The 14,219-nt window shown below is 47.4% G+C and overlaps 3 protein-coding genes across 3 annotated transcripts; 2 read left to right on the plus strand and 1 right to left on the minus strand.

Moving 5' to 3' along the window:
• Window positions 1-149: 149 nt before the first annotated feature.
• On the minus strand, window positions 150-3,480 carry P174DRAFT_447037 (putative DNA repair protein Rad4). Its single transcript, XM_024828637.1, has 5 exons — window positions 2,753-3,480; window positions 2,480-2,683; window positions 2,072-2,429; window positions 1,946-2,022; window positions 150-1,898 (listed from the first exon to the last, which is right to left on the minus strand). Exons 1-5 carry the CDS (start codon window positions 3,311-3,313, stop codon window positions 246-248), a joined length of 2,853 nt encoding a protein of 950 aa, XP_024687004.1. The 5' UTR covers window positions 3,314-3,480; the 3' UTR covers window positions 150-245.
• A 642-nt stretch (window positions 3,481-4,122) lies between these two features.
• P174DRAFT_456137 (putative pyruvate dehydrogenase E1 component alpha subunit) lies at window positions 4,123-5,518 on the plus strand (the record flags this gene model as incomplete). The annotated part of the gene is made up of 5 exons (XM_024829400.1): window positions 4,123-4,236; window positions 4,311-4,444; window positions 4,496-4,749; window positions 4,785-4,949; window positions 5,019-5,518. 5 exons carry the CDS (start codon window positions 4,123-4,125, stop codon window positions 5,516-5,518), a joined length of 1,167 nt encoding a protein of 388 aa, XP_024687005.1.
• Window positions 5,519-5,773: 255 nt separating this feature from the next.
• On the plus strand, window positions 5,774-13,767 carry P174DRAFT_362875 (TAM domain methyltransferase; the record flags this gene model as incomplete). Its single annotated transcript, XM_024821884.1, has 6 exons — window positions 5,774-5,839; window positions 5,897-6,014; window positions 6,072-6,174; window positions 12,708-12,787; window positions 12,840-13,001; window positions 13,070-13,767. 6 exons carry the CDS (start codon window positions 5,774-5,776, stop codon window positions 13,765-13,767), a joined length of 1,227 nt encoding a protein of 408 aa, XP_024687006.1.
• Window positions 13,768-14,219: the final 452 nt, after the last annotated feature.

Genomic DNA, 14,219 nt, shown 5'->3' on the forward strand with positions numbered 1-14,219 from the left:
GGATGGGTCATAATGCATGAAGCTTTCTTATCGGGCGGTTCGCGTCGTTAACGCGTCTGATCTCTATGACATCGATAGTGGTCTGTGCACACATATATCCAGTTCTAGGCAGCATTCGCGTAGGTAACAATAATGTTAACTCATACAATCTGTCTGCTTTACAGTAATAACAGGGTATCTATTGACAAACTGCCTATACATGGATGTACACATAATCATAATTAATGATCCGAAATCAGAGGAGCTCATACTAGCCACTCCGGAATCGCATCCTCATCTTCGGGATCATGCGACAACAATGATCCATTGTCATCAACTCCGGATGTTTCGTCCATTTCCTCTGGCGTGGGAGTTCGTGACTGGGTTTGCGATGCTGCCCGCGACAGTACCTCAACACTAGTTGATTTAGAGCCGCCTGTTGTTGAAGAGTCGACCATGATGGGAGCTTCCGAAGAGCCTGCAGGACGAGTCTCCCCAGAGCTCTTCACACTCTCAGCTTGTGCCGCTGGCGCAAGCTCCACGATCTCAGGAGCTTGTTTGGGCGGGCGTTGGGGTTGCCGTTGGGAAGTGTCGTTCTCATTCCTGTTTGATTTCTTATTAGGAACGACGATAAGGCTATAACGAGGACGTCTTGATGCCTTGGGAATGTCCATTTCGGAAGGATTTGCAGAGATTGCTTCTATGTGGCTGGCACTCTCGTCAGATTTGAGACCACCACCGAGCGCTTCATTCCCTAGGGCTTCAATATTCGTCGAAGCTTCATTATATGTATGACCTCGAGGCTCTTGTCCGGTTGATCGTTGATAAGTCGAAAATACTCCGTCGGCCATTCCCTGCTCTGGTTCAGGAATAAATCCGCCACCGGATTCCTCTGGATCATCGTGGTTTTCAGAGCTTTCGACAGCGCTCTCTTCTCCTTCAATGGCATAGCTTTTGACCCTTTCTGCAATTCGCAGCTTCAGGAGAAAATGCTTCCACAACCGTAATGTCTCTCTCGACTTTTCCTCGGACTCAGCTTGCCTTCTTTCGTCTTCAAGATGATCTAAGACCTCTTCAAGCGCTTCCTGACACTCGCTGGCAACAACAACCCCTTGAAAAACAGCAGTTCCATGTCGGCCTTTGAAATCAAAGCCCGTAACTGCGTCTGCATAATCAATACCAAGGACCCTGGCTGCGTGGGCAGCTTGAGGATGCTTTATGTGTACCCCTCCAGGAGGAACCATACTCGGCACATATACATCCAGGTTCCCATAAGTGTTTTTAGGTACCTTGCCCTGCACAACAGGTGGCGGCGTATAAACCTCCGTTTGAAAATATGCATACAGAGGAACCTCCGTGCCACTTTTATTGTCGTGCTCGTCTTCGCTGAAACCAACATCCTTGCTTCTGTTGACTCGGATACGTTTCAAAGGTTGTTCGCCGATTTTGATGTCTCGTCCCAAGCGATACCATTTGTCCGCACTGCGGACGACATGAACATCGCTACGGCGGTACACCGGCACCAACACCTGATCTTTTGATCCTGACTTCCCAAGACTAACTTGACCAATGACGCGTTTGGGGAAAACGACTTCATTCCGTCGAAGCTGCCGCTCAATCGCGTATATCGGGTGGTCCTTAAAGTCTTGCACATTTCGCGGCATAGGCTCGGCAGCAGTTTTCGCTGTCAGCTCGCTAATTTCCACCTCGTCTCTGTCCTCCAAGAATGGCTTTTCGTAAAAACGTATCGTTCTTGCCCACCATCTCTCTCCATCTTTAGTAGACTCAACACGCATTTTGCGTGTTTTTGCATTGAATGCTTTTGCATAGCGCTTGGTAACGTCTCTTGCGGACGCATCCTCTTCAAACCCGACTACGTAACTCATGCAGTTTGATGGGTCACTGAAGGGCGGTTCAAACTTGGATGGTTTTGCAATCGATTTGGTAACCAATGGGTCGACGGGACCCATTTCTGGACAGCTTCGTTGAATGCTTCAACCCAAAATACCGGGTAAGGCGAGGCTCGAGCGGTGAATCCCCGATCTTTGAGAAGTCAGTAAGCAGACAAGCGGAATAGTCGTAGACACGTTACCTGGAATAGAGGTCTTCTGTGAACGCGCTGGAGTGAATTGTGGTCGTCCAAGTCTTCGAGATCTTGACGCCGGAGTCGGCGAGAGGCCAGACATCTGTTGATCATCTGGTGACGTTTCATGGTCATCGGATGATATAACAATGTACTGTGAATCTCGCTTGTTCGGCGTCATGCTCTTCGTCGTCCCAGAAAAGGGCAAAGGCTGGAGTGAGCAGACCAGCCTCGCTTCAACGGCTGCAGAGCGTAGAAGAGCACAGAACAACTGAGCACCAAAGTCACGAGAGCCCTGCATCGTCCTAGCCTGCTTGCAAAAGTCTTCCTTTGACAGAAAGACTTCCGCGTCGAACATAATAGACTCCTACAGGGATGTGAGGAGGGTGCCTACAGCGTGGATCTTTGAACACATACCACTTTTTGCTTCAACTTTTCGGGATCATCTACCCAATGAGCTCGCTTCAAGCCCGGCCTAGTCACTCTGAACCTCCTGCTAAAAGCATCACTGGCTTGATTCAGACCCTCGACAAAGGTCGTAGACCGGCTGTACTGTGGTTTATCCTCTGGTGGATTTAGCATGGCTATCACTTGCTTGGGTAACATCTTCTTGAGAAAGCTCTAAATTGAATGTTAAAATCGAGCGGACCGAGGAGAGGGTGCTACCATGCTAGGCATTTGGTTGCGTACCTGTAGTTCATCGTCATTACACCATAGATTCCGTATCTGCACATGGCGTAGGAGACAGAGCACATGGACTTTGTGTATATCTAATCGGAGCTTTTTCTCGACAGCAGTGAGTGGCTTTGCCCGTGATACTACTTTCCGTCTCTTTCCTTCATGACTGTCGAGAGTGATCTGGAGTGGTTCATTATCTACCCCTGTCACCGGAGCTATTTGAGTCGACTGAGCTGGGGCTTGTTGAAGGTCAACTTCTTCCCATTCCATATCGGATTCTTCTGACGTGGGCTCGTCATAGACGGTCTGTACCTGCCGGCTGGCTTGGCCTTGATCTTCCATTGACAGTGGTACTTGGGGTACAGAAACATCATTAGAAGTTGTAGCTCTCTGAGCTCCAACCTTCCGTCTCTTGATAGGGCGATCCGCTTCCGAAACATCTGGGTTCCGCAATTCCGCTTCAGCGAGCATCTTCTGGTAGACTTCAGGTATTTCGTCTTCTTCCTCGTGTGCCTTGGGTTGACCGCCAGAGACTCTGCCCCTGGCCGAGCGGCCACGAGGTGCACGGCGCATGATGCCGGAATTTTTTGAGCGGCAGCATGAAGCAATACCTATATCTGGCCGCGAAGATCTATAGTGCGGCCAGAGTCCACATATACTGTGTTACAGCGCTTCTTGGGCGACTAGCTTCGTTCGACCCATTACCTAGCATCACCCCTCCGTGACCATAATTGAAAGCATATAGGTTTGATAGTGCTAGAGCGAGTTCCATGGCGGAGTCAGACGCGGGATGCGTCATATCGGAATATTATTGATCCATCCCGAATCCTTGAATCTCCAAATCAGGCAATATATATCTATTTCGCAACTACTAATCTTTGAGTTTTGTAATCATAGATTTTTAATATAGAGCCACTGAGGTTCGCTTCACTTGACAGGTCAGAAAGTTCTCCCGGTTGCGAAACTCCAACGCGATTCCATAACTGCTAGATAGTGACAAGCAGAAGACGATGCAACTTGCGGGAAAGACGCTTCGCGATATGCCAGTACCTGTTCATCATGGATGATCTCGGCACCATGGATCCCAGCCGAAGGGCAGCCGTGCGGAGTCCTATTGGCTTGTAGACCAGCTTCCAGAGGTCACAGCCTAATATGTAGTGTCCTCGGAGAAAAGCGAGCTCTGAGTTCAAGATTGCGTCACTCAGGCTGTCGTGCCACATCACTTCATTCGTCGAGAAATCCAACCTCTTGCTATCTCATGTTGCTTTGATATCTTTCATTCCGACCTCATGGCAGTAAGAGTGTCTACTCTTCACCAGTCGTGCCCGTTTAGCCACCACTTAGCAACTCAGTTTCTCTAGATTCAATATTAATTCGCCGCCATGCTTACAAGGAACTCGGGGCTCAAAAAGTCATTACCTTGGGTTAGCTCGACGCTCTTCTGCGCCAAACGTCGCTTTCTGGCACAGGTTGCCAATGTGCGGAACGTACCTACTGTAAGCGGCACCTTGTACTGAAGTCAATTCCGATTCAATCGTTTGAACGAGGCGAGCGCTAAAGCTTATTAAAGGAAGATGGCAAGCCCTTTGACGTTCCTATACCAGAAGACAGCTTCGAGACGTATCATTTCGACCATCCCCCATACACAGTAGGAACCACAAAAAGGCAGCTCAAGAACATGTACCAAGACATGCTTACGATAAGGTGAAATATGTCTTTAGGACTAGTGATGTTCTGTAGCTGACCTATTCACAGACGATTGGAATTAGCTGCCGACGCTCTTTACAAACAAAAGAAGATTCGTGGATTTTGTCATTTATCAACTGGCCAAGAGGCAGTCGCTGTCGGCATTGAATATGGCATCAGCAAACAAGACAAATTAATCACTGCATACCGCTCTCACGGATTCACATTTATGCGAGGAGGGAGTATCAAGTCTATTGTTGGCGAACTACTTGGACGACAGGATGGCATATCCCACGGCAAAGGAGGCTCTATGCACATGTTCTGTGAGGGCTTCTTTGGGGTAATGGCATCGTGGGAGCTCATGTACCAGTCGGGGCTGGAATAGCCTTTGCTCAGCAGTACAATGACAGGGATAATGTCACGATTGATGTGTATGGTGACGGAGCAGCAAACCAAGGTCAAGTCCATGAGGCTTTCAACATGGCGAAATTGTGGAACCTGCCTATTTTGTTCGGCTGCGAGAGTCAGTTCTTCTAGACCTCTGGTGCCTAAGCCGCCGTGCTCGACCCGTCTTTTGCTAACAGGTATCTAGATAATAAGTACGGCATGGGGACCTCTACTGAAAGAGCGTCTGCAATGACTGATTATTACAAACGTGGTTTATATATCCCTGGTTTAAGAGTGAACGGCATGGACGTCCTGGCAGTAATGGCAGCAGTAAAACACGGCAGAGAGTTTGTTAGAGCTGGAAACGGGCCCTTGGTCTATGAATATGTGACATATAGATACGCCGGGCACTCAATGAGTGATCCTGGAGTCGCATACCGGACTCGCGAAGAGTTAAAGGCGGAGCGTGCCAGTGACCCAGTTTCGAACTTTCGCGGGCAGCTGATAGATTGGGGCGTCATCACGGAGGACGAAGCAAAAGCAATTGATAAGAATGTGAGAGAAAAGGTAAATCATGAGGTGGCAGAAGCCGAGAAGATGCCGGAACCTGAGCCGAGCCTGGATGTTTTGTTTCAAGATATTTATGTCCGTGGGAGTGAGCCTGACCAGTACCGAGGACGTACCGTGGACGAGACGCGCTATTAGGTTAGACGCATGCGAATCAGAAGATGGCTCTCACCTTCGAAAGCGAGCGACCCAAGGATGCTGTTGCTGATATCGAACCACCGCGTAAAGTCAAATCTGCTCAAGACGTAATGGATGCTTCTTCTTCAGACGTCACCATGATCTGTGTTGGGGTCCATTCTGACCTTATAAGCCGCGATTCAAATCCATATCAACCTCAAAACACCTTCACACTCTTTCAGGAGAATCAGAGTCCAAACAGTATATCTCAGAGTAATGTCGTTCAACTATCCAGCTCTCGCGACTCCAGCACGATGCACTGCCGACTTCTCTCTGGTTCCGGTCGGTGTAGTCTAAGCCCCATTCTCATCCAGCTCCTCAACTGATCCTCCACTATAGATTGGAACTCAGAACGCTTCGTTCTCTCAGCAGATCGCGGATATCCAGCGGTTGTTGACGGAGGCCAGTCAGCAGACAGGTCTGAAGTACCAGATGAATCCCACGGGAACAACAATTGGTATGTATCAGTTTTGTTTCAGCTTATAAACTCGCAGCTAAAAGACCTGATTCGCAGAGGGGTCGTGGGATCAAGTCGTTCAGGTGATTGGTTTCGCCCACACGTTGATTCATCAGGAAGGCGTCCCTAGGATTCAGACGGATATTCGTATCTCGACCAGGTATGTTTATTCGCATTTCAGAGTCGCATACACGGACTAGGATGGCTCATTGTTTTGTAGGACGGATAAGGTCCAGCCGATGGAGGGTAATCTTGTATCTGTGCAGAGAATCCTGTCAGCTTGACCCATGGAAACGCGTTGGAGGGCCAATGGATAGTTGACAAGCCGTGGTAGCGTACCACAGTACTGGATTGGAATCTTCCTTCAATCAATAACTAGGCATCTTATTTTGGTGAAGTGAATCAATGGCAGTTAATGAACGCGTTTTGTCCATCACAGGACACGTATATGCTCTTAGTTGAAGGTACTCGTCAGGTGTTGACCGTCGATCTGGTGCCTAGGAGGTAATGAGCTGAAGCCGAGACCGATGGCACTTTGCCCTTTGGAGCCATCCTCTAGAGAGCAGGTCAAGGTAACAGGAAACATATCGGTTTGTTGGGGGTTTGGGACCGAGGATCTTCTGGCATTGGGTTAGTACTAAATAGGATCAGATAGTCTCAAACAGTCAATTAGTGATGGGAATGCTGAACAATGGGGCTCATTCATTAGACCTGCCCTTCCTTCAGGCACACAATACTCAAGGTAGGGGACTGTTCACAGTAAACTCCAAGCTTCCAGGTAGCAGATGGAATCCTGAATGCGTTACTCAGTTTCGGAAGATCAACAACAGCAGCCTGACGCTATGACTACCTTCAGTGTTTTTGAACATGCCCTGTCTTGTGGCCTATAGGGTCTTGCAGACTTAACCAATTCTATCTGTCTGTCACTGGCAGCTGCTTGAGTATTTGCAATGGCCTGAGCTGGCTCCTTTCCTTCGCAAATAACTCCTTCATAAGTTTATAACCATTACATCCAATACTGTCGACATATAGAACCCAGTCAGTGTCCCTAACAACTCTGTGTGTGTCCCCATACGAGTCCAATTAGAGACAGCATGTCGAACCTCTAGATTCGCATGGCTTGCCAATTTCACCCACAAGAAAGATCTTCCTTGAGGAGAGACATTTGGTATTTAAGTCTCGCCCAGCAGTGTGACAAGTCGGGTCCACCGTGGGACTCGGCTTTTCCTGTTTTGGACTTTCCAAGTTCTCCTCCCTTCGGTATCCTATCGTCGATGGAGGGCCAAGCGAGAGGGTGGACTTCTACTTCTTGAGAGTCTCTGTGTGCCTGGCGTCGTCTCCCCTTCAAAAGGTGGTACAAGCCACGGCTGTGGGTACGATATAGCACAGTCGCATGCAACCCAGACGATTCCTCATGACTCACGTGCACCTGGGATTCCGCATCTAAAGAAGAACGGATGGAAATCCTGACAGAGATCCTCTGTGTGAGGACTTCCAAGTTAATAATCAGATAATCACTGGGCGGCTCAGAACAGTTTACATGAAACAGTGTGCTCTATCCTGCTTCTACACAAACCTGGGCGCATGGCAGTATGCTCCGACCGATCTTGTGTAAGCCACCAGTTTGGACCACTGGCGGTTTACAATGTCGGTAATACCCAAAAAAACATCATTATGTACCTTAGCAATGAAATACCATCGTGTGGAAGTTATGATTTCCAGCTCTTGCCGCAGGGGATCATTGAGGACCCATTTCAGCAGTGGTCCTCGCTCTACTTAAGGGTAAATGTCCTGCATGCGATCAGACTAGCGATCTGGAGAGACATAGCGTTTTCAACCCGGAGAATAATTGTTGGCATGATCTGGGACGGTAGAAGAATTGAGTGATCAATGTTATGGACTAATGTATGGCGAAAAAGCCGTTGAGTCGACCCGACCCCAATGGGTCGATTGAAGGATTTTAAGGCAGCAAGATCTTGAGCATGCCAACTTTAGCCCATCAAGGCCCAGAAGGACCAGGAAAGAGCGAGATTGACGACTGCACTGATGCCCAGGTAAAGTTCAGCGGAGGCAGAGGCTAGACGGGGGTCTCCTGGGAAATCCCAAACCCGAATGTGTGTAATAGCTGGTGCTACCTTGCTAGCCATCTACGTACTCGGGACTAGTCCGATTTCACAGAGGTAATCATTCGTATCTACACAGTAAATTAAGTACTGCCAGCTGAGTAGGTAGCGAGGCGTCTCGTCCATCGCAGAAGAGATCCATTCTCGTTCAGTTCTCACTTCCTTTTTTCCAGCCACCATCCTTGTCCCAGTACGGTAGCCTTGCAACTTGCAGTGGTCTCCCTGGGTAACCTGTCACCGTTGACTACCTAGGCTAGGATCATAGTATGACCACCTGGCCGGTGGCCAGTGGATCACACCAGTACGTTAGTCTTCTGATCAATGGACGGGGTTGCCGTTTCGGCGCGACGGCAATGAGAATACCAGTAGCAACCGAAGAGGACAAAAATACTTGACTTCATTCCATGCTGATCAAGAAACGCCATTGGACTGACTCATTCTCAGCGGTACATCCTTCAGAATTTGAAGGCCATCACTATCTGAACCTGGATATGCCTAATAATACTTGAGCCCCATCAGATTAACTATCTGCGTACTCTCTTTGTCGACCGTAGTAGATACTACAGTCCATACGGAGTACACAAATTTGGATGAACTTTGTGGGTCTGACAACGGAGCCAGTTGAGCCAGGCCGTCTCATCGATGCAAGCCAATGAAAGGAAACTAAGATGCAGCTGCCCGTTTTCGCTTCTTTGAGAAAGAGACGAACGAGGTAGATACTTCTTACCACTGTAAGACTGGCCGTACATACCACCCTGAGCAAACCTTCGAAACCAGGCCAACGATAAGAATACGAATACTATACACTGCTTCAAACTCTAAAGGCCCAGTCCCAGTATGATCGGAGATAAATGCCCATTTGACGAAATATGTCAGTACTGGTCACGACTTGGGGAACAAAACCTCTGTGGCATCTCACCCGCTCATCAACCGCATCTTTGTGGCGTAGTTCAATCTGCTCCTACAAGGGGATCATAGAGTAAGCATCATCAGTGGCATGCTTGTCAAGCGAAGCAGCTTTCTGTCTTAATTTTTCCTAATGATATGCAATGTTTTGCAGATACCGTCACTGTAGTGTGAGACTCATGTCATTAATTTCAGGCCCCGGGATCCTGTAACCCGTAGTATTAATTGGTGTCGATCTAGAATTTTGGAAAGAACAAAGACACATATAGATGTGCACTTACCTGCGGGGACGATGCGGCGATCAGAAGTACTTACGGAGTACGGAGTACTTTCGAGTCCCTTCCCTGGATCCTGAGTCCTGAACCCACGTGTTAGGATGAGAATGGTTGCCTTTCCCCTCCGATATAGATTTTCTCATAGTAAAAAAAGACATAAGAATACTTGAGAAAGCGTCTTTCTCTTCTGCATCTTCTCATACTAATGCTAGAGTAGGAGTACGAATAATGAATAATAGATAGTTTGACTATCCTCAGCGAAGTCCGTACTTAACAAATAATAATCGACAAGGTACTCGGTTCCACAAACTGGCCTTCGCTACCACCGAAGACGTACAGTCCCAAAGTCCTGTTCAGCTGGCTAACGAGAATTTGGAATCATGTCGTTCGCCCAGAGGGGCAAGCAGAGCAGCCTGTCGGCGCCGAATCAGGATGGAAGGGTAGGACGGGCCATGTTACAGTACGGAGTAGGTTAATTTCATGTCCCGCCGACACTGGACGGTTGAAGTGGGTCAAGGATGGATCCGACAGACTGGATAGTTCAGCGGTAAACTCCGTTCATGACCAAGACAGTAAAACACTCGGTGTCAGGTGTCCTGCAACAATCGAACGGTATGGTAAAAAGTAATCTGCACAGAGCTCGAGAAGGTAATCAGATTAAATACGATCCAGCTACTTTTGAGAGTAAAACTGCTGACGCTGACACAGCGTGGATTACATAGAAACAAGACACCATCTGAAAGGGATGCATTGGAGTTCAGCCCACTCGGATAATAGAGGGATGACCCATGGATGCGAAATTCCAGCACAATGGCACCAGCAGCCATTGGATCACAGTCTTAGTTGAAGATCATCTTCCGTTTGTGCTACAAATTGCAGCTGTCTTACGACCTACTTACCTTAGCTTTGCTGATCTACTATTATTATTATTCTTAGTTACTCCATACTCTGTACGGTGAGAATTCGCCAGGCGCAGAGCTGGATTAATTAGTGGTATTGATCTTTCTTCACTAGAGGGGTACTTACTTCACTAATAATTAATAAAAATAAATACTGGGTTGGGTCTTTAGTCGAGTATCATTAACAACAAACAAAGTGTTTCTGAGTGTCCAGTGCTTACGTCCACCGGAAATGACAATTACTATGAGGCAACCCCACCAGCTGCTGGACCTAATTTGGCCCCTTTTCTCACGCTGTAGGAAATTTGTATGAGATGCTTTTTGGAGCAATCAAGAGACCTCTTGATCCTGATTAACAATAATGAAGCTGTCGCTGATAAGACATCCTTGGCAGCTCTTGAGTAATTCTCGACTTGCCTGAAATGATATTGTTCTTTCCAGCCAGAAAGTTAATTTGACAAACTGTACTAATAATTTTCCGTCAATAAGAATAGTACCATTGACTGATTGCGGTGGTCTGACAATGATCTTAGCCTTACCTACTAAGTAAGTACCTATGATCCTCTACCTTTTTGTTTCAGTTGTTGGTTATCCTATCGATTGTCTTCCCGAATCCCAAACTCCTGGGACGTCCGTGCTCTTTGGCATGATCCAGCCTCGGGTTCCCTTTCCCAGAGCGAAGGAACCAGGACTATGGCTCTGACAACTATCGGTAGTGGTAACTACCCATTTAGGAAGTCTGACAAATTTTCTTTGTATAGACTGTTGAGTTAGTACATACAGGTTCAGATTACCCTCTGGTTCCACTATTTGCAGCCTCACTTCTCAATAAATAGAAGTCAGGAAAGCACTACCGATGAATCTGCAACTAAAGACCGAAATGATCAGTTATTGATGCGGTACAGATCATTTCCCATGAAAACTACGGCAGAAACACCCTGTAAACCATTCACTTTCTCCAAAGTACTAACCATTGTCTAAATAAATTACTCTATATGTCATAACATTTTCCTGAGAAGAGTGGTCTCTTATCCCCGTCTGAGACCGTGATGAAATTCTTGGGAACTGCTTGCTGTAGAAAAACAAACCACTGGCGCCATCTGATGTCACGACTGATACATTATTGATGATCATTAATATCACAACAACAACTTTGAAGGAACTGGCAGATTCATATTTTAACTACAATTAATCCTCCGCAGGTCCCCAGGAGATGGTACCGCTAGTCAGTAATCTCGTTACAGCCTGAAATAGTCTAAACTCAAGCTGTGTTGTTGCAGCAAAATTTATTATCGGAATTTACGGGATTCCCATACAGTCACTCTAGTGGCGAGAAAATGAATTGTCAATGCTCTTTGTACAGCAAATTATGTTCACGAAATCTCACGGCCAAGTGATAAAGGCTTGAGACCAAAAGCTGTGGCTGCAAAAGCAGTCTTTTATTCATGGTTTGTTACCAGTCCACTCTCCTCCATCCCCATCCTTTTCCAAATTCCAATACTACGTACTTAATTTCAAACCTAACCCAGCCTGTCGGGTTCAGGCCTTCAGAGAATCGGGGAATCAGGGCCGAGGGGAACTGAGGTAGCATTCGGTCCAGTTATTTCCACCTGGTGCTAATTTTCAACTGTCATCGCCTGTTTCTCTATCCATTCGATAACTACTACTACTTATTTTCTGAATTTCTTCCCTTTTTCCAGTTCCCACTTCTTCCCCCGTCTAGCTTGTTACCCGCTGGCTGAACTCTGAACTGACCCGCTAGCACAACAGCAAGCACACTTGACGGCATCTTAGCAAGCTAGACCTTAAAATAATACTGATCCGAACATCAGATGGAAAAAAGGAGCATATCCAGTCTCAAGTGACACATTGGCTCCCACTTCGGTTGTTGGATATCTCCCCACTGGAACATATCTGTTCGTCATCAACACCAATACGACGTTAACTGCAGCTGCCCCGTATCGACGGCGACATTGCATTGTCATAAAGAAAAAAGAACATAGACCGACCGGAGGTACGACGGAAGAAAACAGAAAGGATCAAGAAGGTTATCCAAATTGCCGGCTTCACAGTTTACAACTTTACATACTTTTCCTTACCCCGTCTTGCCCCCACAAGAGAAACCGGTCCCGAAAGACCCAGAATAATGTTTAGACCGATTAGAACCGTGGACGAGAATTGCCTTGTAAGCCTTTCCCTTTTGTGTACTCGTGGCATTTGTTATTACCAGTTTACCACCCCATGTCTTGGCCGTCGCTTGCCCTACTACTCGGCTGTCCTCTGCAGCGTTTTCTCTTTCAGCAAAACCAACATATTCCATGGGATGCTAACAAATAATGTCCCAGGAGTCGAACCGTCAGTAGTAAGTAGCTTGCTTGTTTGTTACCGTCTTTGAGGAAACTGCAGCTGGCATCAATCGGGATGGAAGGAGTATAGAAAGAGAAGACGATTAAATCGCTTGTGGTACGCTGACACAGAATTCTGCTGTAGTGACACGCAGTCGTTGACTGCGAGTGTAACTGACTATCCCACTGAGAATGGAAGACGATACCACAAATACCATGAGGGCTGTATGTTCTCTGTCCCTGTCTCTTTTCACTGCTTTGTCTGATGTAAATTCAGCATACATTTACCCGAACGATGAGCAGGAATTGGATCGATTAGACATGCAGCACCATATGATCAAACTGGTCAACGATGGACGGCTGTTCTTCGCTCCCATACATAGCCCTAAACGCATCCTCGATATCGGTACTGGATCTGGCATATGGCCCATAGAAATGGGTGCGTCTTCCTCCTGTCACCCCGTCGCTTACTCCACGCGGTTTCTTACTGTTCCATTGCTCCTGTAGCATCCATCTTCCCTGAGGCCGAAATCACAGGCACTGATCTGTCACCTGTTCAACCGAATGAGGTTCCCCATAACGTTCACTTTCTCGTTGACGATGCCACCGAAGAAGACTGGTTATGGGACGCAAATCACTTTGACTTCATTCACACAGCCCATATGATTGGTTCGTTCCCATCGTTCAAGGATGTCTTGCGCAAGGCATTCAAGCATCTCAAACCTGGCGGTTATATGGAGTGCCACGAATTCGACCCTAAGCTGAAATGTGACGATGGTACCATGCCTCCCGAGAATCCGGATGGCTTTTGTGAATATGCCTTGCTTGATTGGGTCGATCTCAATGTGCGCTCAAGTCAGGTTACAGATCCCCCAAGACAATTTCGCATCGCTCATCGTATTGCTCGCTGGATGAGAGAAGTCGGCTTCGTGGACGTCCAGGAACGCATCTCCAAAGTTCCGACCAACCCATGGTCTGAGGATCCGCACCTGCGTACAATCGGCACTTGGAGTGAGACAAATTGGCTGGAGGCTCTGTCCGGATGGTCCTACAAACCTCTTTCTGCACTGGGGTGGTCGAAGCCGGAGATTGAAGTTTTTCTGGTTGATGTGCGAAAAAGCATTCAGAATCGTGATGTCCATAGCTACATGGACTTCTATGTCGTGACGGGGAGGAAACCGCACCCTGGGGAACAAGCCTCCTGAAAGCCTGCCATCACTTCCGCTGTCCTTTTCCCTTCCCCCTGCTATCTTTGGAGCGTCTCCATGAAGAAGCACTTTTTTTTGGCTGCATTGCATAAGATACCACCGGCTTCACAATATTCCATGCATTACAGGAAGGCGTGCAGGGGTTCTGCTTTTTGAATTCATGTTTTGGTAAATAATCCTTAGATGTCTGGAATGGAATCGCATTGAACAATATTGTACTGTGCGTCGAGTGACTGTTGTCGTAGAATCATCGTCAGGCGCAACTGTTTCACTTCGCTTGGGAGCTTTGAGTTATAAATCCGGTCATTGGCTTAACGAAATTGAATGAGGATCTGGCATTATCTTCTAGTGACGGCTTATATCAATAGGCTGCTTTCGACTTGCTTCAGTCAGGTACCTTGGCCCAGACCTAAAGCCCAAGCTACTGCGGTTGGGGCCACCGCTTAGTC

The sequence above is a fragment of the Aspergillus novofumigatus genome (genome assembly GCF_002847465.1).
Source record: "Aspergillus novofumigatus IBT 16806 chromosome Unknown P174scaffold_1, whole genome shotgun sequence".
Lineage (NCBI taxonomy): Eukaryota > Fungi > Ascomycota > Eurotiomycetes > Eurotiales > Aspergillaceae > Aspergillus > Aspergillus novofumigatus.

Coding starts and splice junctions, on each gene's coding strand:
- P174DRAFT_447037 (XM_024828637.1), bottom strand. CDS start 3,313: ATGCGCCGTGCACCTCGTGGCCGCTCGGCCAGGGGCAGAGTCTCTGGC. Junction 2,430..2,479: donor AAAAGTTGAAGCAAAAAGTG/GTATGTGTTCAA, acceptor ACATCCCTGTAG/GAGTCTATTATGTTCGACGC. Junction 1,899..1,945: donor ACGAAGCTGTCCAGAAATGG/GTCCCGTCGACC, acceptor AAACCATCCAAG/TTTGAACCGCCCTTCAGTGA.